General features: G+C 41.0%; 4 protein-coding genes across 14 annotated transcripts in view; 3 read left to right on the top strand and 1 right to left on the bottom strand.

Moving 5' to 3' along the window:
* prdm16 (PR domain containing 16) overlaps positions 1-3,220 on the top strand; it is a 175,564-nt gene extending 172,344 nt beyond the window's left edge. For 9 of the 10 annotated variants that reach the window (XM_089009795.1, XM_089009741.1, XM_089009750.1 and 6 more), the window contains one exon: positions 306-3,220. In XM_089009795.1, coding sequence (XP_088865921.1) covers positions 306-440 — 135 coding nt within the window. In that variant the 3' untranslated portion in view covers positions 441-3,220. The remainder of the gene's footprint in view (positions 1-305) is intronic. The other variant, XR_016116589.1, reaches the window with a different exon arrangement.
* Positions 3,221-4,145: 925 nt separating this feature from the next.
* tprg1l (tumor protein p63 regulated 1-like) lies at positions 4,146-12,482 on the top strand. 2 transcript variants are annotated; one of them, XM_089009708.1, is made up of 7 exons: positions 4,146-4,496; positions 4,668-4,759; positions 6,023-6,073; positions 6,331-6,456; positions 6,782-6,935; positions 12,218-12,250; positions 12,344-12,482. In XM_089009708.1, exons 1-7 carry the CDS (start codon positions 4,269-4,271, stop codon positions 12,362-12,364), a joined length of 705 nt encoding a protein of 234 aa, XP_088865834.1. In that variant the 5' UTR covers positions 4,146-4,268; the 3' UTR covers positions 12,365-12,482. The 2 variants fall into 2 exon arrangements, with proteins under 2 accessions (XP_088865834.1, XP_088865826.1); XM_089009700.1 differs by lacking the exons at positions 12,218-12,250; positions 12,344-12,482 and adding an exon at positions 7,828-8,601 and having other exon boundaries at positions 4,150-4,496.
* wrap73 (WD repeat containing, antisense to TP73) lies at positions 9,932-23,136 on the bottom strand. Its single transcript, XM_089009687.1, has 13 exons — positions 23,060-23,136; positions 22,494-22,573; positions 22,237-22,389; positions 21,443-21,559; positions 14,584-14,656; positions 13,523-13,626; positions 13,247-13,333; positions 12,331-12,465; positions 12,163-12,240; positions 11,983-12,085; positions 11,756-11,881; positions 11,469-11,660; positions 9,932-10,564 (listed from the first exon to the last, which is right to left on the bottom strand). Exons 2-13 carry the CDS (start codon positions 22,560-22,562, stop codon positions 10,434-10,436), a joined length of 1,368 nt encoding a protein of 455 aa, XP_088865813.1. The 5' UTR covers positions 22,563-22,573; positions 23,060-23,136; the 3' UTR covers positions 9,932-10,433.
* tp73 (tumor protein p73) overlaps positions 21,651-23,898 on the top strand; it is a 22,434-nt gene continuing 20,186 nt past the window's right edge. Inside the window, exon 1 of the mRNA XM_089009665.1 lies at positions 21,651-21,697. Coding sequence (XP_088865791.1) covers positions 21,666-21,697 — 32 coding nt within the window. The 5' untranslated portion in view covers positions 21,651-21,665. The remainder of the gene's footprint in view (positions 21,698-23,898) is intronic.

Raw genomic sequence — 23,898 nt, 5'->3', positions numbered from 1 at the left:
AGAGTGGGAGAGAGAGAGAGAGAGAGAGAGAGAGAGAGAGAGAGAGAGAGAGAGAGAGAGAGAGAGAGAGAGAGAGACAGAGAGAGAGAGATACAGTGAGTGAGTGAGAGAGAGAGAGAGAGAGAGAGAGAGAGAGAGAGAGAGAGAGAGAAAGAAGGATAGAGTGGGGGAGAGAGAGAGAGAGAGAGAGAGAGAGAGAGAGAGAGAGAGAGAGAGAGATTTTTATATCGTTTTTTTTATCTCTTTTTGAGGGAAGATCATAAAAGCCTCCATTTTTCTTGAAACGTACTTGTGCTTTCTTTCAGGCTTATGCAATGATGCTGTCTCTCGCTGACAACAACCCTTTGCACACGCCCTCTCAGAACTCTCTGGATGCTTGGCTGGGCATGGGAGGCGGATCATCCGAGACAAGTAGCTTTCACCCACTAAACCACATCTAGTAGACGAGAGAGAAATGGAGAGGAGGTCGCTGTGGTAGAAGGAGGGTGGAACAGTACTTTGCATAGAGACAACAATGAGTCGGCATGAAGAACGGAGAATTCAGTGTCACGTGCATCCGGTATGTTTGTGTGTGTGTGTGTGTGTGTGTGTGTGTGTGTGTGTGTGTGTGTGTGTGTGTGTGTGTGTGTGTGTGTGTGTGTGTGTGTGTGTGTGTGTGTGTGTGTGTGTGTGTGTGTGTGTGTGTGTGTGTGTGAAAGAGAGAGAGAGACTTGGAAAACTAAAGACTCTTTAAGAAAGCACTGCTAAGCTCCTGTTGATGTGAAGGACATACATGATCAATTCTTTTTCGACAGCATTGAATCTTTGCCGATCAATCCCCACCCCCACGCCCAAAGTCCAAAGTGTGCTCCGTCTCACCTAGCCGCAGCACAGAGCTGACCTAATTACTTTGGAGACATTTTAATGACTTTGATGTCATAAAAGGCTCTGTGCGTGATGCCTGGAAGAAGAAACAGAAGGAAGAAAAAAAAAATCGCACTGCTGCATTAAGCCTACATGTCCACAAGGGTGTGCTGTTTCTCACAGACTGACATTTGAACCCCCTCCCCGACACAGATTGCGAGTCGCCGACTGCAGAATCAAACGACAAAACTACACGGAATGTGAGTGTGGAAATTGAACTTTAATCCACTCAACTCGATTCACTTGTGCACAGCAAATTGTGATTTTTCTTGTGTGTTTATTTTCCAACGTGATCATGCTGGTTATTGTTCAAAAATCACACGTTATTTCATGTCACTCGTAAATGTTGTTTGCTTACTTTATTTTTTTTCTTCTCTTAGATACCACAGTATTGTTTTGTCGTAGGCACCACCGCGCTAAATTATTAATATAATTATTTTAGAGAAGGACCAAAATTGTATGATAATGTCACACGGTGTACAAAATATAACCTAGATGTTCATATAGCAAAGGGTGACATGTGCCAAATAACCCATAGAAAATGTTTTTTGTTCTCTGACAATCATTTCATTTCCATTTTGCTCCAATATACCTGTATTTGATTTGATGAAGCGTGTGTATGTGTGTGTATGTATTTATTTTATTTTTTTGCTTGTTCGCTCATTCTGGATGATGTGGTGGTTGTGAGAATAAGAGAAAAAAAATCCACTCTCTTCTTTCTTCCTTTTGTTGCTGAAGGAATAAACACCGGTGAGAGATTGAGAATCTCCAATTTCGGTGTGCTATATTGAAAACAATCCATGAAATGTTTTTTTTTTAATTTATAGTGAAAAGATAGTTGTAGTTTTAGTGGCACTGTAATGTGCCGCCATCTTTATTTTGCTTCTTGTTTCTGTCCCATTTCACCTGTCAAAAGTATTATTACGGGAGAGAGCCTTCGCTGTTAGTCTCACAAAATGACACTAAACAAGCATTTTATCATGTCAGTAGAATCCGGCAAGCCTGAAACATTTGTCCAACCTCATTGGAGGATTAATTTTGACGACAGTCTTTTCAGCAATGGTAGCCATACTGGTTATTCTCTTTTTCTTCTTAAGACGTCAAACTCATTCCACGTAGTCTACAAAGTAGCAGGGGAGGGCATGATTTCTTTTGAACTGTAGATAACTGTAGATAGACATCTCGGGAAGGGGTTTCTCATCGTCCTCAAGTCACCCCCGATGCTGTATATTTCTTTTCAAGATAGCACTTAATGAAACCACATGTGTCCAAAACCATACATCCATCGAGGTTAGGTTTTGACGATTTACAACTCCCGACAGGAAATAAGGAACACTGTGTTTTTTTTCTGCCTACACAATGACTGCTGCATCATCTCATTATTTTTTTTTCTAATCATACATGATACAAATCTCTCTCTCTCTCTCTCTCTCTCTGTTTCTTTCTTTCTCTCGTTGGATAAATCGCTTCATTTTTTTTACCTATCTAAAATGTAAAGATATGGGTCGTCTCGATGTAGTGATTCACGTCAAGTCATGGACTACTGTAATAAGAATGCGCTGTGTTAAAGGCATTGAAGGCATTGAAGCATTCCATTGTTCCCACTTCAGAAAGTATTGTGGCAGATGGCCGTCAAGATATTGGAACACGGTTGCTGACCCCTCCCCTTGACCCCTCCTCACTGTTACAGGAGACAAAAAAAGATATTGTTTATTATTAACTGTATAGTATTTTAAAGATGGAACAACAATGGTGCATTTGTCTGAAGGAAGAAAAAAAAATAATGGAAAAATATGGTTTTCAATGGTTGGTGCTTGTTTTGTTTGGATCTGAGTTGTATACCGCCGATGTTTATTGAAAACTGACAATGGAAAAAAAACAATCTTGTGCATGATGTGTTTAGCAGTCATAATTATGTCCATTTGTGAATTGTGTATCAAATCAAAACAAAAAAAATGAAAGAAAAAAGAAGAAATTCGTAGATGCACTTAATTGTAAATGTGGTTAGGTTTAGTACGTTTGACTCCAAGTTCTTGACTGCCTTACACATTGGGGCAAGCGGCTCTTAAAGAAATTGAAAAAAAAAAGACTTATGGGAGGAGACAAAAAACAATAAAGGATTGTGAGAATAATATCGAACAATTCTGAAATTGCAATTCTTTTGATGCTTGTCATTATTGAAGATGTACTTTAGAGAAATTTCATTGAAAAAAAACACATGACTGATGTTAATTCTGTAGAATAGCAATGTATACCAAATGTAATCTTTCCAATGTTATGAAGAATTTATACATGAAATTGATATGCAATAAAACCTGTGTGCTTTTTAAATTGAATTTCCACTGCTTAATTTCTTTTCCAGGCTGGAAAAATACAACAAAATTTCACTCTTGCTTATTTGCGTCATATCTTGGACAGTGCACGGTGGACTACCTTCATTCATATTTGACTTGGTACAAAAACTGTGTACCCCACACACAATTATATTTATTACAAAAATGAGTGTATCATTTTAATAGTAAAATAGTTTGACATGGTAATTAAATCAAGTGCATTTAATTGCCAGCTGCAACGGTCACGTGGCCTTTGAAAGGATGTGACGATTGCAGGGATGAAAACTCAGATATCACTTGACTAGAGAATACAAATTCTGGAGAAATTCTGATACGCTAAAAGAAAAAATAGGGAAGCATGTTGAAAGACATGATGGTATTAAAGGATATTGAACAATGTGAATTCATGGCGTTGAATGATGAATGTTGTTCCGAATTAACTACTTCACACATGGGTCATCCTAAAATTTGCCACCAAATACAGTGTAGCACTCACATTGTCAATTTCCTTTCTGGGGAAATTGTCTACTTCCGCCTGTTTGTAAATTTGGGCCCTGCCGTCACACCCTGCGGCGTAAAGAGATGGTTTCGAAAAGTTGAGAAAATTGTACACGGCCTCAAAGCAGGTCTGTTGTGTGGGATACCAAGTGTAAGCTAATTTTGTGATACATTTTTTTCTCTCCAATGGGAGAATCTTGAGCTAATTTTCTAAATTCAGGTAAGTTTTACAGTACTGAACTGTACTTTCATTGGCACCGACAGGGCGTTTGCCACTTTTTTTAGGGTGCGCTCCTTTTAACCGAACGGTCTGCGCGTGAGGCGGTGATAGTCCGGTGTGTTTTCCTTCGTGTTTTCCTTCATGCAGGTGGAACTCGGAATAAGCGTTGCTTGCGACTGGCCCTTTAAGAAGACGTTAAAAGGCGGAAGTGAAGCAAGCATTACCCACAATCAAAACAATATTGATACGCAATGGATGAGTCTGCTACAACCAAATAATATTTCCCGTTTCCGTTGAGGGATTACGTGCCGGCCATGCTTCAGCTAAACGACACGGTGGAGCCCGAGAGTCCGGGAGCCGCTGTTCTCCACCCGGCCGAGGTCGAGGAAGGAGTCGAGGTCGCTTTTACGCCGCCAGAGGCCGGGCGGACCCTTGGACGCGGAGCCGCGGCAGCCTGCTGTCGGCCGCTGCAAACGCTGACGCCTTTTCACGTGCACAACCCCACCATGCAAGCCAAAGTCAAGGACTACTTTGTGTTCCGGGTACGACGTGATGTACCTTTTTTGTTGGATTGGAAATGTAAATAGAGTGTATGATGTTTATGGCATGGTTGATTGGTAATGGAAGGTAGAAAATTGTGTGTTGGGGAGGGGGGCAGTGTTGATGCTACTTGTTATGAGGCTGACCCACGATGTTTTCCATGCTGATCTCAGCCAGGTACTATCGAGCAGGCAGTCAGTGACATCCGGACTGTGGCTCTTCCTTCTGAGGATGGAGAGGTGCTTAGTGTCTGGCTTTTGGCTCAGTTAAGTCCCAGGTTTATCTTGAATCATGTCTTTATCATAACCATCGTCTCCCTAAAATTTGTTTCATTTCAGAGAAGCTGAAATGTGAAATATTTTCAAATGAAATACAGGTAACATCCGACTTACGACCAGGTTCCGTTCTGACAAAACGATCGTAAGTCAAACGGTCGTAAGTCGAAATGCATTCAAAATGGCTGACGCGAGGTTTATACGACAGGATAGTATTTGATGTCAATCTGTTGTTTTTCAGTTGTTTTCTATTGAATACGATTATATACCAAAATGTTGACAGTTCATTTACAAATCTTATAACTTTTAGTGTCATTTTAATCATTTTATATTTTGTATTATCGATCTTTATTACTGTGTCGGCACACATGCTTTCTGCTGACCAAAATACGCACGGCTTGCCACGCATGCTGTTGAAAAATCGCTCTGCCTGCTAACGGAGAAGCCAGAAGAGGTCACCCAACACACACACTCAGACTTGGGCGGACGCCAAAGCAAAAAATTCTACCGGTTGCCCTCTCCTCGGCCGTCCCCCGCGCTGACGTGCGGCCCGACCCGGGGGCCTTCAGCAACGCCGACTCCCCCAGCTCGCCACCTCGCCGCGCAGCAGAACGAACATCAGGGGTGGGAAATGTCGCACCCAAAAAAGGCAGAACATGGCGACAAAGCCGTGTAAGGAATTAATCAGCCCGTTTCCACAGGCTGATTAATTCCTTATATGGAGCTTTGTCGCCCTCTTCTGCGACACGTCGTGTAGGACCTCCTACATGACGTTTTCAGACCAAAGTACAGCAAAATGCATTGACGTGATGGAAGGACTGCTACAATGTGTCCTTTTTTCGGTCAGGGGCATTCCTTCGGTGACGTAACGTACGGACTCGTCACTAACTCAAAAACAAGACTTCCGGAATATTCAGTGCGAGTCTTAAAACGTAAAATATAGCTATATGCGGTGGAATCGTTGTAAAATACGCTCAGTAGAAGTCATTTGAAGACGTTTTACAAATTATGGACACAACTTGTCCGGACACGTCTGTTGTCCTTTAAGAGTAGTAGTAAGGCCTCCATTCAACATTTTCGTTTGCGACATTTCACAACATGAACGAATAAAAATCAAATAAATAAATAAACAACTGAATAAATGTACAACTTGATAGCTAAATAAATATAAACCCACACTGGTAAGTGCTTTGTTGTTATTCTGTCCAATGGTGTATAGTCGTGTGAAACTCATCTGTCAATCATGTGTGCAGGGTCGACCACTGGAATAACGAGAAGGAGAGACTCGTCCTGATTACAGACAGGTAAGTCCAAAAATGTTCACGTCTCTTACCTAAAAATACGTCATGCAATTTTTGTTCCCCCAATATTTAGAACATCTCCATTCCATTGCATTAACAATGAATGATGCAGCATTTACTCACATTTACTCAGTTGTTTCATTTCACGCTTTATGAGTGCGTTGTCAGTCCCCACACCCAACCGCGGAATAAGAAAAAAAAATTAAATTCCTATCCAATGTTGCCCTTTCAACAAACGCTAATATGCTTTGCATACGCAGGTCCTTGCTGGTGTGCAAGTACGACTTCATCAACTTGCTGTGTCAGCAAGTGGTGAGAATTTCACTCAGCGCCGTCGACACCATCTCAGTGGGCGAGTTTGAGTTTCCGCCCAAATCCCTCAACAAGTATGCATGGCTCCTTTTTTACCCTTTGTCAAACATTACCGTTTTTTTACCGGCATGTGTGACCCTCATGCTTCTCTATTTTAATGTACATTACCGTTTTTTTACCGGCATGTGTGACCCTCATGCTTCTCTATTTTAATGTATTTACTTGTTTAATTGTGTTTTATTTATGTATTTATTTATTTATTTATTTATTTGCCTAACTGGGTATTTCTTTGAGTGCTTATTTATGCATATTTTTATTATTTCTTTTCCTCCATTGCCATGTAAATGTTTGCAAATTTTCATCAAGTGTGCACAATTTTATGTATTTATTTTTAAACAGGAGAGAAGGTTTTGGGGTTCGTGTCCAGTGGGACAAGCGTCCCAGGGCCTCCTTCTTGAATCGCTGGAACCCGTGGTCTACGGATTTGCCCTACGCTACCTTCACAGAGCACCCAATGGCCCACGCAGATGAGAAGGTGGCCTCCCTCTGCCAGGTAATTTCCTTTGGACTGAATTTGATAAGGCACTTTTTTTTCTTGCAAACTTTAGAGCAGGCAATCTCTCCCTAGCCTTGTTGCAACCACGTAGCTCCACTCTGGTTGTCTTGGCAACAAAAGCCGTACTCTACTGTTTTGAATACTCAGTGTTGAAAATGGCCGAATGGATAACATGTAAATTAACGCAGTTGGCTTTTCACCAATTACAATAGTCATGTGTTGTTTTTTTTTCCTGCAACACAAGAAACAAACGCACACTCACCCCTCAATGAATTGCTCGTTTTCAAATTTGAAGTAAAAAAATAACGGTTATTGTGGTTCACATGGGACAATTTGAAATTTTGGTTCGGACTTTAGCTAGCATCATGGAATTTCACAAGTTTGGTTTGCATTTGTGGGCCGAATAAAATGATGTGGTGGGCCAGATTTGGCCCCCGGGCCTTGACTTTGACACCTTTGATTTTAAGTGTTCAATTAGCCTGCCATGCATATTTTTGAAATGTGGGAGGAAACCAGAGTACCTAGAGAAAACCCACGCAGGCCCAGGGAGAACATGTAAAAACCACACACATTGATGCAAACCACCGTGAGGCCGACACGCTAACCAGTGGACCACCTGATCACCGAGCCGTATTGATATTTAAAGGACAACCAACGTCACTTTTTTGTTTCCTAACTGACATCAGAAAAACGTTTTATAGCACCTAAAATACCCAAAACACGCAGTATATTTTTAGTCAAATGCAAAACACCAATGAAAATGACTTCGTGTGTAAAAAGTACTTCAATTTGAAACCGGAAGTGGCCAGTTTCAGAAGGTCCAGCCCTCATATTTATGCTAAATCGCAGTGATTTGTCTGTGTATATATATTTGTGCTCGTATATGCAGTTGGACAACTTTCAGACCCAACTGGTGCAGGCGGTGAAGAGAGCCCAAAAGGAACATCCCATCCCTGGTCGGGCTAACGGGGTCTTGATTCTGGAGAGACCCCTCCTCATCGAGACCTACTTGGGCATCATGTCCTTCATCAACAACGAGGCCAAGTTGGGCTATTCCATGACCCGAGGCAAGATAGGTTTTTAAAGACAGTGGCCTTTTTTGTGTTTGCAGCTCGGAGCTTGTAAAAAAACAAAATGACACTAGGCAAGTTGTAGCAGACAAGTGGTCAGCCAGCTGAAGACTTGCATGGACCGTCTCGTCGTTTTTCGTAAACAACCCCAGCCCAGTTCTGCCACGCATGCATGGACCCCTCCCCAACCATATGGGTATGTGACAAATATCGATGAGAGAAAAAAACAGCGTTTGCATCTGCCTTTTTTTCTTATAATTCTATGTTTGTCCGCAACTGGGTGTGCTGCAGTCTTCCTCTCCTTATTTTGGGCGTTAACTTACAAAACGGCATCCGCTGCCAAAAATGTCGTGACCGGACGCCTGCGGTGATGAATGATGTACCGTTCACTGACATGATGGTCATCATGAGACCACCATGCAGGTTCTTGGGAACGGGAACGATACTTGTACGGAATGTCGTGTCGTCATATGATTGGTCGGAATAAGAATAAGCCTTGCTAATAGGGGAATCGATCACGATGTGCTCTTTGTTTCTGAACAACGCCGCTTCTTTACTGTGTGTGTGTGTCTTATCATTATAAAATACAACAATAAATAAATAAACCAACATGACCTTTTTTCCTGTTTTTGGCCAGTGTTGTTGCTCTCACTGTGTTTACATTTGGAGCTGTTTTTGCATTGCAGGAGTTTATTAAGCGAAAAAAATAAGTGTTGTTTTGGTTTTTCATCTAGATTTCGATTCTTGGGGCAGGCTATCAAACACAGCTGTACAATATTCGCACTTTATCTCACATTTGGGAGCAATATCATACACAGTTCCCGTGATTCAAGTTAGCCGTCGCTACGATTGTGATGGAATGCTGTGAGGAAGAAAAGTAAATTTTCATTTTCAATACATGTGACGGATAGTGAAACCTCCTGTTGCCTTTCTGGTTCAATTTGACCCGGAATGTTTTATTTACTTTTATTTTTCTGGACCTTGTTAAGGTAGCAAAAGAATGAAGAAATCAATAAACACATCATTAAAAATAGGTGAATGAACAAATTATGTGATTAACTGTAAACTTAGTTAAAGGACAACCGAGGTCACTTTTTTGTTTTTTAACTGTCATCAGAAAAACGTTTGATAGCATCTAAAATACCCAAAACACGCAGTATGATATTTTTAGTTAAATGCAAAACACCAATAAAAATGACTTAATGTCCAAAATCTGCAAAAAATTGAGCTGCGAATTGGGCATTTTCAGAAAGTCCCGCCCCCAGTTCTTGACGTCACGCGAAGACGTCTTGCATTGCTGGAGAATCAAAACCATGGCTTCTGATTCGGAGAATATGCTTTCTTGTTACACATCCACTTATGAATATGATTCAAATAGTTCTGAAGAGGAAAGCATACATGTTTGCAATAGATTAAAGAATTATATGTGCCATTTTGAGGCAACATTGAGGGAAAATCTCACCCAAAAAAAAGAGACACAAAATGGCGACCTCCAGTGGCCACCTCCGCTTCCACAGGCTGATAAATTCCTTATATGGAGCTTGGATGCCCTCTTCTGGAGGCTTTTGGGTGCAACACAGTTCTCAGACCAAACGTACAGCAAAATACATTGACGTGATGGAAGGACTGCTACAATGTGTCTTTTTTCGGTCAGCGGGCGGTCCTTTCGTGACGTCACGTACGGACTCGTCACCAACTCAAAAACAAGACTTCCGGAATATTCGGTGCGAGTCTGAAAACGTAAAATATAACTATATGCGGAATCTTATTAAAATACGCTCAGTAGAAGTCATTTGAAGCCATTATACAAATTATGGACACAACTTGTCCACAGACGTCGGTTGTCCTTTAATTGGTTGTTTAGTTAAGTAATAGAATATAGTGTGAGTGTGAATATAGCCCAAACTTTAGTTTTCATGATTAAAAATAAGATTTGGCAGCTAAATGGAATGGTTAAGCCTTGTTGGAGGGCTTTGTGTTTTTTTAACTCATGTCTGTAGTAATCGAACCTGTTATCATTTTGAGAATACAGAAGTGGAATACGAAATGTACTTTGCAACACGGCAAATGTCTTTCTTTAATAGGAACACTGAGATTTTTTTTCTTTGAAAAAAAAACCAAGCTTTCCTCCACAGCCAAAATCAGCTGTCAAATTTTATTGAAAATAATGTACAAAATGGCCATGCGAAAGTATAAAAGTGACATTTCTGAGCTTGAGCAATCGACCTCGCAGTGTTTACAACCAGCATCTTTGTGTGTATTTATCAAATCCTTTTTTCTTTTTTTCTTAATCTAAAATGATCAACGTCGGGCTTTCCCAAAAATGTTCAGTATGACGAAGCACTTCAAGTAAACCATGATGGTGGAGCTCAACGCCAAGTCCTGAGTTTGCTGGACCGGTTTTCGTGTCAGACATGAATTCCACTTATGTGATTGTTTGCATAGCTTGTTCCTCAGTGCAAGTTTCAGTGTAGCATAAACACAGCTGCTCCTTCCCAAGCAAAATGAGAGGATCTCCTTGGCAGTGCCACGTCAGCAGCTGGACCTGGAAACCACCTGGAAGGAGACGGACACAGAAGTTTCCAACTCGGTGCGTAATAGTGCTGCAGAGATACGTCGTGTAGCGGAATTAATGACATCATAAGTGATTGTTGTGTAAGTGAGGGTTTAAGGCACAGGTGTCAGAGTCAAGGCCCAGGGGCCAAATCTGGCCCGCCACATCATTTTAGTCGGGCCGTGAAAGTAAATCAAGCATTTCAAATGCCATGATGCTTTCTAAACTCAGAACGTAATTGTCAAATTGTCCTGTGTAAACCACAATAACAGTCATTATATTTGACTACAGATTTGAAAACTAATTATTCATGAAGTAATTCGCTGCCATTCCTGAATTTATTTGGGAATTGAAGTGTGACGTGGAGCACCATTCCGGAATTTGGATTTTGCTTTTTCTTGTGGCGGTGCCAATAAAGCGCTTGTCAGACCTCTGCCCCACGAGAGGCAGCATTTGCCTTTTGTCCATATTAGCGCTGAAGCTGTAACAAAGCGCTATATGAATCGATATGTATGTATTGTATTTTGTACAACCGCCCCCATATCAAGTTCAGATAACTCCAGACCCATATAACTTAGAAATTATCTCAGATAATGTAATTCCGGTCCCATGTGACATAGAAATTAACTCTTTTTTTCTGATCAAAGAAGAGAGTCTAAGGTTTCTTACGCTGCATTGAATGTTTATATAGTCCTACAACTCAATATTCTATGGGACCTGCAATTTGAGTGAAAATGACAGAAACCCACTGGAGTGGACACATTTTTGCACATCGTCTGGCAGTGAATGAGATATTTGTTGAGTGTTCTGTATGTAATATGTGGAATGTATGTAATGTAATTCGTGTCCACCATGATGTAAATTTTTCTCAAATTTGGCAACATACATTTGAAAAAATTACATTACCATCGCGAGGGACTTCAACAGAAACGCATCCCGTCGGGGTCCACAGGTAAACTTTGGTGTTGCCAGTACATATCGCCAAACGCGCTCGTCTCGGGTCCCACTGGAAGCAGCGCACGGCAGACGTCTGCTCAAGCACGGCCTCGAGGCTCATCTTCTGCATGTCCCAAACCCAGATAACGGTGGCCATGTTATCTGCGGTCAAAAGGGGAAAAAAACCACAAAGCATCCTGTAACCGCTCGGTAGTAATCAAACACGTGGTGATCATGAGGCGAGGACGCAGGCGGACCATTTTTGGTGGCTAAGTAGCGACTGTCTGAGCTGAAGGCCACCGTCGAGACGCCGATTTTGGGGTTGGCCCTGTCAGGGTCTGGTCGGACCACAGGCATTTGAACTGGCGCTGGGTAGATCTCGTCTGGGGGCACGGGAGGGGAGCGACAGGAGAACAGGTGATTAGTGGAGAGAATTATGCTGTAGCAAAATAAGTCTGAGGACACAAAATGATCACCGACGTACATTTGCTCTGACCGCTTAACAGACTCGAACCCATTGTTACGTTGTGGAAAGTTTGTTTTTCACTGCTAGCAGCTGATCTTTTCTCCACTTCCTTATACACAACCTACCAACACAAGCCGCTTTGGTTATAAACGAGATCCGCAGCCTTTTGGTCCTATAAAAACGGCAGAAAATACTTGCAACTTTTGTAGAGGTGACTGTTGCAGGGTGTTCAAACTGCGCAATCTTCTTCCAGGTGATGTGGTTCAGGATGCGGACCTGCAACGAGGTGACGCTCAGTAACGATATGATTTCTGATAAAGATCAATGTACGGTGTGATTTTTTTTTTCCTAAAAGTGTGCTCCTACTTTTTCATCGTAGCTGCCAATGGCCAGGAATTGACTGCTGGGGCTCCAGGCCACGCATTTGACTCCCAGCGAGCAGTCGTAGGCGCTATAAGTGGACAGCAACCGGCCATCCAGAGAATACAGCAACACCTTGTACTGTCAGGACACGCGCGTCAACAAGTGTTTGGTGACTTTGACATTTCCATTCCTCCCTACCCTCAATAATCAGCACCCTGATATGAATTTACGCAATAGAGGACAATTAAAAAGTGTGAACGGGAGGAAAACGAACCTGATGTTTGGCCACTGTTTTAGTTATTTGGCACTATCTTGTGGCGTCTACAAGCAATTACATTTTTTTTATTTATTTTTAATGTAGGTGAAATATTTTGCATGGACCGTTTGTTTCAAAATAAGCTTCATCTGTCAATATTATTGTGACACCATTTGCCGAAAAATTAATCTGGCGCCATTTTGAGTTTTAACACATTTCACACTTTAAACCAAACAGCAGCACTATGTGTATTTTTGCGACTTGGTACGTACTTTTATTCCTGAATAGTGGAGTTCGATTTATAATGAATGAAGCCTAACCACCCCGCCCCCCAAAAAACATAAACAAAGATGCCTTTGTTATCAAATTACTATATGGAAGTATGAATAAGACTAAAAAATGAATTGTCAACACTCACTCTCCCATTTTTAAGAACCCTTTTCTTCTTGTGAAAATTAGTTGGGTGAACAGCAAAATATTTGTTTTCAATTCTTACCTTTTTATTTCATTTTTAAACTAATTAAAAACAATGTTTTTGTTATTTGGTTCGCAGAATGTATAGCGTCCAAATTTGACCCTGGGGGTCCTCTAAGATTAACCTTGAATGCAGAAATTATGATTTTTGCACGACAGCTACCAGACACGAACACTGAGGATATGTACCTCCAGACAACTGTCCCAAACAGCCAGGATGCAGCCATTAGGAGACCACTCTAACCCCGCCAAGTCCTGCGTGTCCGTCTCAAAATGCTGTTAAAAAGAATCGGCATGATGCCATATTTATTACCCTTTCAACAATCAAGAAGGCAGTAAAGCCCGAGAACGGTAATTACGTGGACACAACTTTAACCATAATAGGATACGAACAAACCGCTTCTTGCAAAAAAAAAAAGCGATTAATGTGAGCGGGTAAACGGCAAGGCAGTGCGTTCGACTTACCCTGAGCAAATGCCAGTCACCGCACACAAACACACAAATATAATCTTTGCAGTCGCGACGTTCAGCCAAAGCCATATAACAGCCATCCCTGCTGAAATCAATACCTGAAAATGAAAGGCACAAATTTATTATTCCGATTGGGGGGGGTGTAAATAAGTTGTTGTTGTACTTTGTGAAAATGTTAATTATTTCCTATCAGGTGTCAGGTCACTTAAAGGACAACCAACGTCACTTTTTTGTTTTTTAACTGACATCAGAAAAACGTTTGATAGCATCTATCTATATGAAAATAATTCAAATAGTTCTGAGGAGGAAAGCATACATGTTTGCAATTGATTAAAGAATTTATTCCATGCCATTTTGAGGCAACATTGGGGCAACAATGGATCATCAGAAAAGAGGCACAAAATGGCGACCTCCAGTGGCCACCTCCGCTTCCACAGGCTGATAAATTCCTTATATGGCGCTTGGACTCCCTCTTCTGGCGGCTTTTGGGTGCAACACGGTTCTCAAACCAAACATGTACAGCAAAATACATTGACGTGATTGAACGACGCTACAATGCGTCTTTTTTACGGTCAGGAGGCGGTCCTTTCATGACGTCACATATGGACAAGTCACCAACTCAAAAACAAGACTTCCTGAATATTCAGACCGAGTCTTAAAACGTAAAATATAGCTATATGCGGTGGAATCTAAAATATGCTCAGTAGAAGTCATTTGAAGCCATTTTACAAATTATGGACACAGCTTGTCCAGAGACGTTGGTTGTCCTTTAAATTGAGTATCATGGGCTTATTATTTCTGGCCTCTGAGGGGATGCAAAAGGTCACGCAAGATCAAAGAAAGGTGACAGTAACAGACCATGATTTTTCCCGAGGTTGCTGACAGGTCTGTTCTGAAAAGCACGTCCCATTTACTGAAAGGGGCACAGCTGTCCGCATAAGAGAGGAGCGCTTTTTTTATACCTAGCCCAAGATTTAAAGCCGAAATTGTCTATTTGGTGATACACCATAAAAACACAAAGACTTCATTGCAACAAAATTCTTCTCCAAACTCACCCTTGTGACACGCTTTGGGATTCTTGATGTAAGACACTGCTTTGGTGCACAAGGACCACACGGTGATTCTCAGCTGTCAAGACACCAACAGGCAGAAGAAAAGTGACAAGCGTCATTTAAATAAAATGTCATTTACATGGGTCCCAGCCCTATGATTAACTTTTAAAATAATCAACCACACCTTTGAAAAGGGATCTTATGTTTTGTGGTAAACAGAAATACAAACATTGATGGCAGGTCTGCTATGAAACATGAAAAATGATTTAAAACATCCTGGACAAATCATTCTCGGTGCAACCGTTCTCTAATATACACAGCAAAGAACATATGAGTTGAGTTTTATGTACAATGTCATCCATTCTGTATTTGGGATTCCTTGGAGAGCTTTCGTTGCAGCATTTAAACGGCCATCGGAACTGAGCTCGCGCGTGTCACAGAAGTGGCTTGAAATGTTTGCGTCTTTGCTAGATAAGACATCACAGCTGTGCAGGACCGCCTACGGCAACTCGTCGCGCACCCTAACGTTACTTTCGGGCTCGACAACACCAATATGACCCGAATATGCAAAAGTATTAAGGCCAATAAAGACAAAAATTAAAGGTGGCAAGATTTTCACTATTATCTCAGAATTCTACCTTTAAAGTGAGAATTCTGACTTTAATCTCACGGTTCTATATTTAATCTCACAATCCTCATTTTTATCTTATATTTCTGATTCTCAGAATTTCGGGTTTAATCCTAATTCTCACTTCAAAGTGGGAATGCTTCCGTTAATCTCAGAATTCTGATTTTAATCTAACAATTCTGACTTTAATCTAGCAATTCTGTCTTTATTTTCAGAAATCTGATATTAATCAGATTAATCATATTAATCAAATTAATCAGATTACGTGTTTATCCTGTAAAATAGTCAAGTGATTTCAAAAAGTTGTTTTCTAGATTTGGAACAGATTACATTTTTTACATTGATTATGATGGAAAGTTCTGTTTCGGTTTTCGAACTAATCGGTGTTCGAACAGGTTTCTGGAATGGATTATGTATTTATACTGTCACTGTATTTATGAAAAACTGAATGATCCAAATTCAATCAAATCGGAGATGTCGCCCAATGTTGTCATTCTCAAATGTAAATCACGTGAGAATTTACTAAAATGATCACAGGGGAGCACTGGAGCCTTTCCCAGCTGTCTACGGACAGTAGTCGGAAGACACCCAGAACCGGTAACCAGACAATCACAGGGCACACAGAACAAACATCCTTTGGCGCTCACATGCACAACCGAAGTCAATTTGGAATGTTCAATTAGCCCGCGGTTCGGAAGATGAATGAAGGTCGCAAATCACGTGACGGCATTGACAACGCCAAAATAATTATATTTCCCATTATGGATGTATGAAAAATTCCTACATCACCATAACACACTCACTCATGGGCGAAAGCCCAGAAGATGACAAGAAAAGCAGATTTAACCTCGGCAACGTGAAATAAAGTATGACTGCGATGCCGACTTTGCGCCTGAACAAGTCGCAGGGAATGGACGAGTATATTTGCTGACATATATTTTGATCTGTCAGTGGAGGATTAGAGCGCAGGCATTCCGCAAAACCGATATAGCCCATTTCTCTTCTTACCGCCTGATGATTGCGTCCAGAAACCGGAGCCTCCTCGAGGCAACATATCGGTTGCGGCAGCACGATTGTCATCATACCCGTGTCAGCACTTTTTGCCCGGTGACGATTTAAAGCCGAGTCCGCCACCGGCCATACCAAGGATGCAAGTACAAACCCGTGCCAATCTAAATGCACTTTCATAAATTGAGCTCAACGATGCCCTCGGTGGGAGCAAATTTACAAAAGCCGGAGATAAATGTTGAGATTATGAGTTTTCATTGCGGGTGTAATTTTATACACATTGGTTTCACTTGCCTCCCTGCTATGATCTTAAAGGACAACCGACGTCTCCGGACAAGTTGTGTCCATAATTTGTAAAATGGCTTCAAATGACTTCTACTGAGCGTATTTTAATAAGATTCCACCGCATATAGCTGTTTTACGTTTTAAGACTTGCGCTGAATATTCAGGAAGTCTTGTTTTTGAGTTGGTGATAAAGGAATGCCCCTGACCGAAAAAAAGACACATTGTAGCAGTCCTTCCATCACGTCAATGTATTTTGCTGTATTTGTTTGGACTGAAAACCTCGTGTTGCGCCAGAAGAGGTCGTCCAAGCTCCATGGAAGGAATTTATCAGCCTGTGGAAACGGGCTGATTCATTCCTCACAAAAGCTCGGTGGCCATTTTGTGCCTCTTTTTTGGTGAGACATTTCCCCCAATGTTGTCTCAAAATGGCACGGAATAAATTATTTAATCAATTGCAAACATGTATGCTTTCCTCTTCAGAACTATTTGAATCATATTCATAACTAGAGGTGTAACAAGAAAGCATATTCTCTGAATCTGAAGCCATTGTTTTGACTCTCCAGCAATGCGAGACATCTTGGCGTGACGTCACGAACTGGGGGCGGGACTTTCTGAAAATGCCCAATTCGCAGCTCAATTTTTTGCAGATTTTGGACACTTTAAGTCATTTTTATTGGTGTTTTGCATTTGAATAAAAATATCATACTGCGTGTTTTGGGCATTTTAGATGCTATAAAACGGTTTTCTGATGTCAGTTAAGAAACAAAAAAGTGACGTCGGTTGTCCTTTAAGCAACTGTATTTCTATGGCGCTTCTAAGGTAACAGTGACGATAGGATCAAAAACATAAGCAGTCGGGCTAAAAGTCTCTGTGTTTCTGCTGGGACTCAAATTCAATCATAAAAAGTTTCAGGATAGCACAAAAATATTGAGAATCTTGCTCATGTGTTTGTCATATTTTGAAATTATTTAAAATTCAATAAAGGGCACCCAGCCAAAACGCACACCCACACACGGCCAGACAGCTTTACCGTCACATAGTCAGACAGACAAACGCATTCAGAGGCACGATTCACACCAGGGGCAGCTGTCCCTAAACAAGTTATTATAGCAGGCTGTTTATGAGCGACGCTGAAACTCAAGCCTGACACGAAGCCCCGTCTGGCACGGCCCTAATGAAACCTTGCTTTGAGGTGAAAGTAAGTTCAGCTGGACCGTTGTCGAGATGGCAGCAAGGGGGATTTTGGATTCTGTTAAATTGCTTTCTGCCTTGAGCGACAATGAAAATAGTAAATAAAGTCAAACTTGCAGAGCTTGCGTGAATTCCTGTGTAGAGGGTGAGAAATATTGTGATGAAATACTGTAGATTCATTCATTCATGATTAAATAAACAACCAAGACAAGGGCAGTGAAAATCCTTCTGGACCCTCCGCATCCTGCTCATCATCTTTTCCAGCTACTCCCTTCAGGCAGGCGCTACCAATCCAACTGGACCCTCTGTATCTTGCTCACCACCTTTTCAAGCAACTCTCCTCAGACAGGCTCTACCGATCCGACTGGACCCTCTGCATCCTGCTCACCACCTTTTCAAACTACTCCCCTCAGGTGGGTGCTACCAATCCATGCGCAGCAAATCCAGCATGCACGAAAACAGCTCCTCTGATTTTCTGCAGCAACTGTTCATATGTTATCGTATTTCATTCTTCCGCTGATCACTTTAGCTCACTGCCTGAGCACATTGCCTCACAATATTTCATGAGAGGTACCACTTAAATTATGGATTGCCCTCATGATGATAATAATGCAGCGTGTTCTATCGGAGACAAATTCCTTGTGGGTAGCCAAATGTAGCCTCCATTTTCACTCATTTCCACTCACTACCCTCCCCATAGTGCAACTATTTGGTTCGATTCAATGGGCCACACTGTCATTTGTTTAGTGTTAGCGCCACGGGTGCATAGCTGATGCCGGCTCATTGGCGATACGCCTGCACATGCTTCCAATCACCCGCCTGAGATTCATTGCCGTTGGTGAATACACTCACCGTGCTTCTATTTTGAGGAGATATCAAAGTCAAAAAAAGGCAAAGTCAGCTTTATTGTCAAATATGCTAATATAATAATAGATATAATAATATATATATAATATATGTATAATATATATAATATAATAATAATAATAATATAATATATAATATAATAGATATGATACTCATTGTGCATTTATATTGATTTTACAAACAAAAGTGAGATTTGTGATTTATGACGCGTATGCAGTCGTAGCGAAATTAAATCTGACGAAACATTGATGTGACACGAGGTGGGGATTTGTTTTTAACATTGTCCATCCAGTTCTCTTTGTATTAGAGTCGGAAGATCTAAAGACGGACACGTGCACCCCCAACCTCCACCCTCACCTCCGCCTGCACTCCTTGGCCCTCAAAACACAGTTGTGTGTTGGCCCCATGACACCTGTCAAGTGATTCCCGGACTCAGGATCAACTTCGTATGCCGCCCGGGCCGAAGGTGACATCTCCAGTGCAAGCTCTCATCACTCACATAATATGTGGAGTGAACGCGAGTCAGCCGTCGGGAGTTTTACAGGTTGGAATGGAAATCTTTTTTTTGCCGGTGAGCTGTAGTTTGACCCTCTAAAATTTCAGGGCAAATATTTTTCAGCATCTCTGGAATTATGAAATAGATATGAAGTGCGGCTCAAAAGGTCTCTAGAAATGTTAGTGAAGTCAATCAAAGTGTGGTATGGCTTCGACTGGTGGTATAAGGGCCCCTCGTGGTGGTACACAAAGAAGGGGAGACAGGGTCTTAAAATTACGTGTTCTAAGTTGTCACTTTCCGGCTTGAGTGAACGCTGGCGCGAATTGCTGCCGCTGCTCACCCGCACAAAAAAATAATTTTTGTTCTTATCCTGTGACAGTAAAGTGTCCTTGAGAATTTTTTACAGGCGCTTATAAATGAAATGAAATGTATTATTATTATTATTATTATTATTATTATTATTATTATTATTATTATTACAACTTAAAAGCGGTAACACTGATTTTCATCCATGGTATGATTAGCGCCATGTCCTGTCTGAGGAGAGAATAGCACGTCGGATCCTGAGATGAGTGACATTTAACACATTTTGCACAACCCAAAGTAGAGAATGGTGACTTTAGAAGAATGAAATATCTTCCAGGCAAAAAAATAATAAACAGAAAAATAAATAAAAAGAGAAATAAATACAGAAATAGAGAAATAAAGAGAGTAATAGAGAAATACATAGAGAAATGAATAGAGAAATAAATGAATAGATAGCTGGCTATCTAGATAGCTACTGTAGATGGATGGATAGGGATGGATGGATGGATAGGGATGGATGGGTGGGGATGGATAGATAGGGATGGGAGAGAGAGAGAGAGAGAGAGAGAGAGAGAGAGAGAGAGAGAGAGAGAGAGGTAGAGAGAGACAGACAGAGAGGTAGAGAGAGATAGAGAGAAACAGAGAGGTAGAGAGAGAGATAGAGGTAGAGAGAGAGAGAGAGAGAGAGAGACAGAGAGAGAGAGAGAGAGAGAGAGAGAGAGAGAGAGAGAGAGAGAGAGAGAGAGAGAGAGAGAGAGAGAGAGAGAGAGAGAGAGAGAGAGAGAGAGAGAGAGAGAGAGAGAGAGAGAGAGAGAGAGAGAGAGAGAGGTGGATAGAGGTAGAGAGAGATAGAGACGCTAGAGAGAGAGACAGAGAGACAGACAGATGGATGAATGAATATATTTTTTTAAACAAACAAATAAATAAATGCATTTTGTTTTTCTACTTTCATTCCTTTCATCACTTTGCTGCTGTGAAATGTAAATTTCTCCACTGTGAGACTAATAAAGGCATATCCAATCCAATTTTCAAAATCAATCAGATTCAGGAATATTGCTATAGCTCAGCACTAGTATTAGCAAACATCCAAGTTTGAGGAAGCATGCGTCAGTCATTTTAGAGGTCATTGTCACGTGACACAGAAAGAAGCAGCATTTGTCAAATATACCATGAGCAAACCTGTTTACATATGCTAGAATTGCCCATTCGGATGACGTGTCTGATTAAATAGGGGAATGCATTTGTCAAGTTTTCTTCTTGTTATTGTTAAAAATATATCCATATTTCAGGACCGGTTTAAATTTTATACGTAACCAATGCGTTGTCAATTTTCAGGTTTAGGAAACTAATCTGGACTTTAATCCAGTGCGTGTTGCGTAACATTTTATCATTAGTTCATAAAGTATGACATTGAGCACCCTGGAGTTCAGTTGTATTGAACTTTAAATTCAAAATATGTAAGGGTAATATTTTACAGCAGTTGTTGACAATAATATGAAAATAGTTTACAGCAATAACGGTCTTGCTTTGAGAAACGTTTAGGCCCATTATGCACCTGTATTGTCATGCTGGTCCATATGATGCTACTTGGAGAGCTAAATATTTTCCGGTCGTGCTCCGAATACAAATGTTAGAAACACAAAAGATAGTGTGACAATAGCAGAGCATAAAACATATACGTCTGAAATCCGGAAAGCCGTTTTTTTTATTCTTATAGACACCAACATTGAAGTCTTTTTTTCAATTACTCAGAGGTGCTGATAATTCCTTTCTCCTTGGTCAAAGCTGAAGTAGCAACCTTGAGCTAATATTTGGATGGCAACAGAGCTGCATGATGAAAACAAAATATTCAGATGCAATAAGAGCAATGAAGGGCATAATGCTAACAGGAGTGGAGCTATGAAATCAGACTGAATACATGCAGCAGGTGGGGGGGGGGTTAAGGCTCTGGTGTCCAGCTATTTTTAAGACCCTTTTTTCCTTGTGGGCCAGCAACAGTGGAAATCAGACAAGCGCATGCATTAACACACTTGCGCGCGCGACAAGGCATGCCCGCTTACACATACTAACTTGGCACTTACATGGAATTCGGTGGTGTTGAGAATGTGACGCCCGTCTGGACTCCAGCGAGAAGCGACCAGGCCGATCGAGCCCTCGTCGATTTTGCAGTGCCAATCGGGCTGTTCCAACGACCACACCTGAGGAGCAAGACAGAGCGGGACAGCGGGATAAACATCAGCAATGACACCTTTCACACGCATCCTGGATCTGCCTTAACTTCAGTTCCAAGAACCATTTGAGACCATGAAAGACTGCCGATGGATCCCCTTCCAGAGGTAAGAAAATGTGTGAAGTATGCAACATGTCCAAAAAGACATCAGAGTGACACAACCATCTTTCTGTATCTCTTGAGACGATATACTTCATGTAATAATAATAATACATTTCATTTATCATCGATATATTGTTGGCACCGTTACCATTATATATTCACACATTAAAAATGGCATTAGCCTGATAGCATTATTGCTCATGTCATTTCTCAGACAGTTATTGGAAAACAAGAAAAAACAAATACATCAAAAAACTCAATGGCGCCCATTCAACCTGAATCTTTATCATTACATGGATGCTTGAAAATCTAAAGACAAAGAAATTATGTACTGGATATTTTTTAGGAGGCAGATTGTTTTGCTATGTTTTTTGTATTGTGACTATCAGTTAAAAATTATTTTGCTGGTAATTCTACAACAACTTCTTTGTTGTTTATGTTTTACCATTTAGTAATTTTAAAGTAATCCAAATTCAGACATTTCTGTTGGAAAATAATTACAACACCTGCCATGTTATTTACCGGCATCTTCTCACAGCCTACCTGCACCAGCGCTCTCTTGTACATAGCACACAAGATGAACTGAGAGTCAGACGACCATTCCATGTTAGATATTTGATCCAGGCAAGTGTAGAGGTTCAGGATCTGCAGCGTGCTCACATCTCGCACCACTAACCTGTACTGAACGCAGGTAGCCTGCAAAAGTAATTTTTAAAAACGATAGACAAGTTACTGAAAAAAATAAAAATAAATAATTTTCCCAGTAATGGTGACAGAATAGAAGACATAAAACAACTTACTAAATATTTCCCATCTGGTGAGATTTTACAAAGATAGTTGGATTGCTTGAAGACCTCAGAGAAATTCATGTCGAGGGTTTCTAGACAAGAAGAAATGTTATCTTAGGGCATTTGAATGAGGGTCATCCAACAGGAATCTTCTTGTACGACGGTGGTAATTCTGCAGTTAAACAGAAGATGGGGACATACGTCCAAAAACCAAGTACGCCCTTTATTATATACAAAAAACATAAGAACCGTGTACGATAACTCCAAACAATACGCTGTTATTGTGCAGGGTGAATTTAAGGACATAGCGTCAAGGTATTTTTTTTAAAGATTAACGATCGGAAGATTTCTACAGGTTGCTAATTAAACTCACTCGCTCAAAAAATACAGATGAAATTATCTCGGTGAGCAAGGGAACTAATTTGAAACCAACTTTATTTCCCCTTCTGTCGATTTAACGGTATTTCAGAAGACTCGCCGGTAAACGGCAAACAAGCATACACGTCGCTAACGGCTTGACGACTTCTTCGACGGCAGCATAAAGAGGCTTTTCGCGTCACTAAATGTAGTCTGCTAACCTTTGAGATTCCCAAAATCAGGGTTGAAACATCGTCGCTGCGATCGGAGGTAGTCCAAAGGGTTGTGTGTTTTCGAAAAGTTTGCCTCGTTTGATTGTCATTAGCACGCTGTAATCATGACATGAGCTGTTTTGTTTGTATGAGGACAGGCTCGGGAGCCTTGCCCAATCAGAGTGTCGCTCCGTTTCCTTTGCATTCTGGGAAAAGTAGTTTTTATGTTTCCGGTAGTTTTCTGCAGAAAACTGATTCAGTATTACTTCCTTGTCACGCGCTGCCACTCCCACGAAATATTTACCGAATCGACTCCTTTAAAGTTCATTTAAGGGCTACTTTTAGGTGTTTAAGATGAACCTATCTATTTTTGTTTTATTTTGATTGTAGTTTTGCCCTGCCTTATTCTATTCACAAACGTTCTCGTTTCTTTTATGGCGAAACATTTTTGTTCTTCATATAACTCTTTGAAGCTGATCGTGAAAAATAGCCAAAAGGCACCCATTGCGAAGATGGGAGAAGGTTTCCCGCTTGTGTGCGCCCAAAACCCGCTGTCTACCGCCTCCCTTTTCTTCCTTTACCTCTGCTGAAGTCCCTCATCAAAGCTCACAGTGCCCAGGGCTGCATGCAAATCACCTTCCCTGTCTTTATCACTCTTTTCATTTTCTTTCTCCGAAAAATCAATCTCCCTCACTCTTATCAAAATTAGAGTTCGGTTTTTCGGTGTTTTTTTTCTCGTTGTTTTTGTTATTGTGCTTTATATGGAGGCCTGGTCTCTGGGTATGTTCAACAGTAAACAGGCTCTGCACACAACAGAATTTCTTGTGGATTGGGATAATAACACATTA

Source organism: Hippocampus bargibanti, linkage group LG01, assembly GCF_051943395.1.
Source record: "Hippocampus bargibanti isolate YZ-2025 linkage group LG01, ASM5194339v1, whole genome shotgun sequence".
NCBI lineage: Eukaryota > Metazoa > Chordata > Actinopteri > Syngnathiformes > Syngnathidae > Hippocampus > Hippocampus bargibanti.
Note: the sequence above shows the minus strand (reverse complement) of the source record. Positions and strands in the feature narration are given on the sequence as shown.

Bases quoted from the DNA above. Each gene is read 5' to 3' on its own strand.
- tprg1l (XM_089009700.1), top strand. From the start codon at position 4,269: ATGCTTCAGCTAAACGACACGGTGGAGCCCGAGAGTCCGGGAGCCGCT. The intron at 6,074-6,330 runs GTAAGTCCAAAA...TTGCATACGCAG, and splicing joins CTCGTCCTGATTACAGACAG to GTCCTTGCTGGTGTGCAAGT. The intron at 6,936-7,827 runs GTAATTTCCTTT...TCGTATATGCAG, and splicing joins AGGTGGCCTCCCTCTGCCAG to TTGGACAACTTTCAGACCCA.
- wrap73 (XM_089009687.1), bottom strand. From the start codon at position 22,562: ATGAATTTCTCTGAGGTCTTCAAGCAATCCAACTATCTTTGTAAAATC. The intron at 12,466-13,246 runs GTACATATCCTC...GTGTCCTGACAG, and splicing joins TTTGGGACAGTTGTCTGGAG to TACAAGGTGTTGCTGTATTC. The intron at 11,882-11,982 runs GTACGTCGGTGA...CCGTGCCCCCAG, and splicing joins GTTAAGCGGTCAGAGCAAAT to ACGAGATCTACCCAGCGCCA.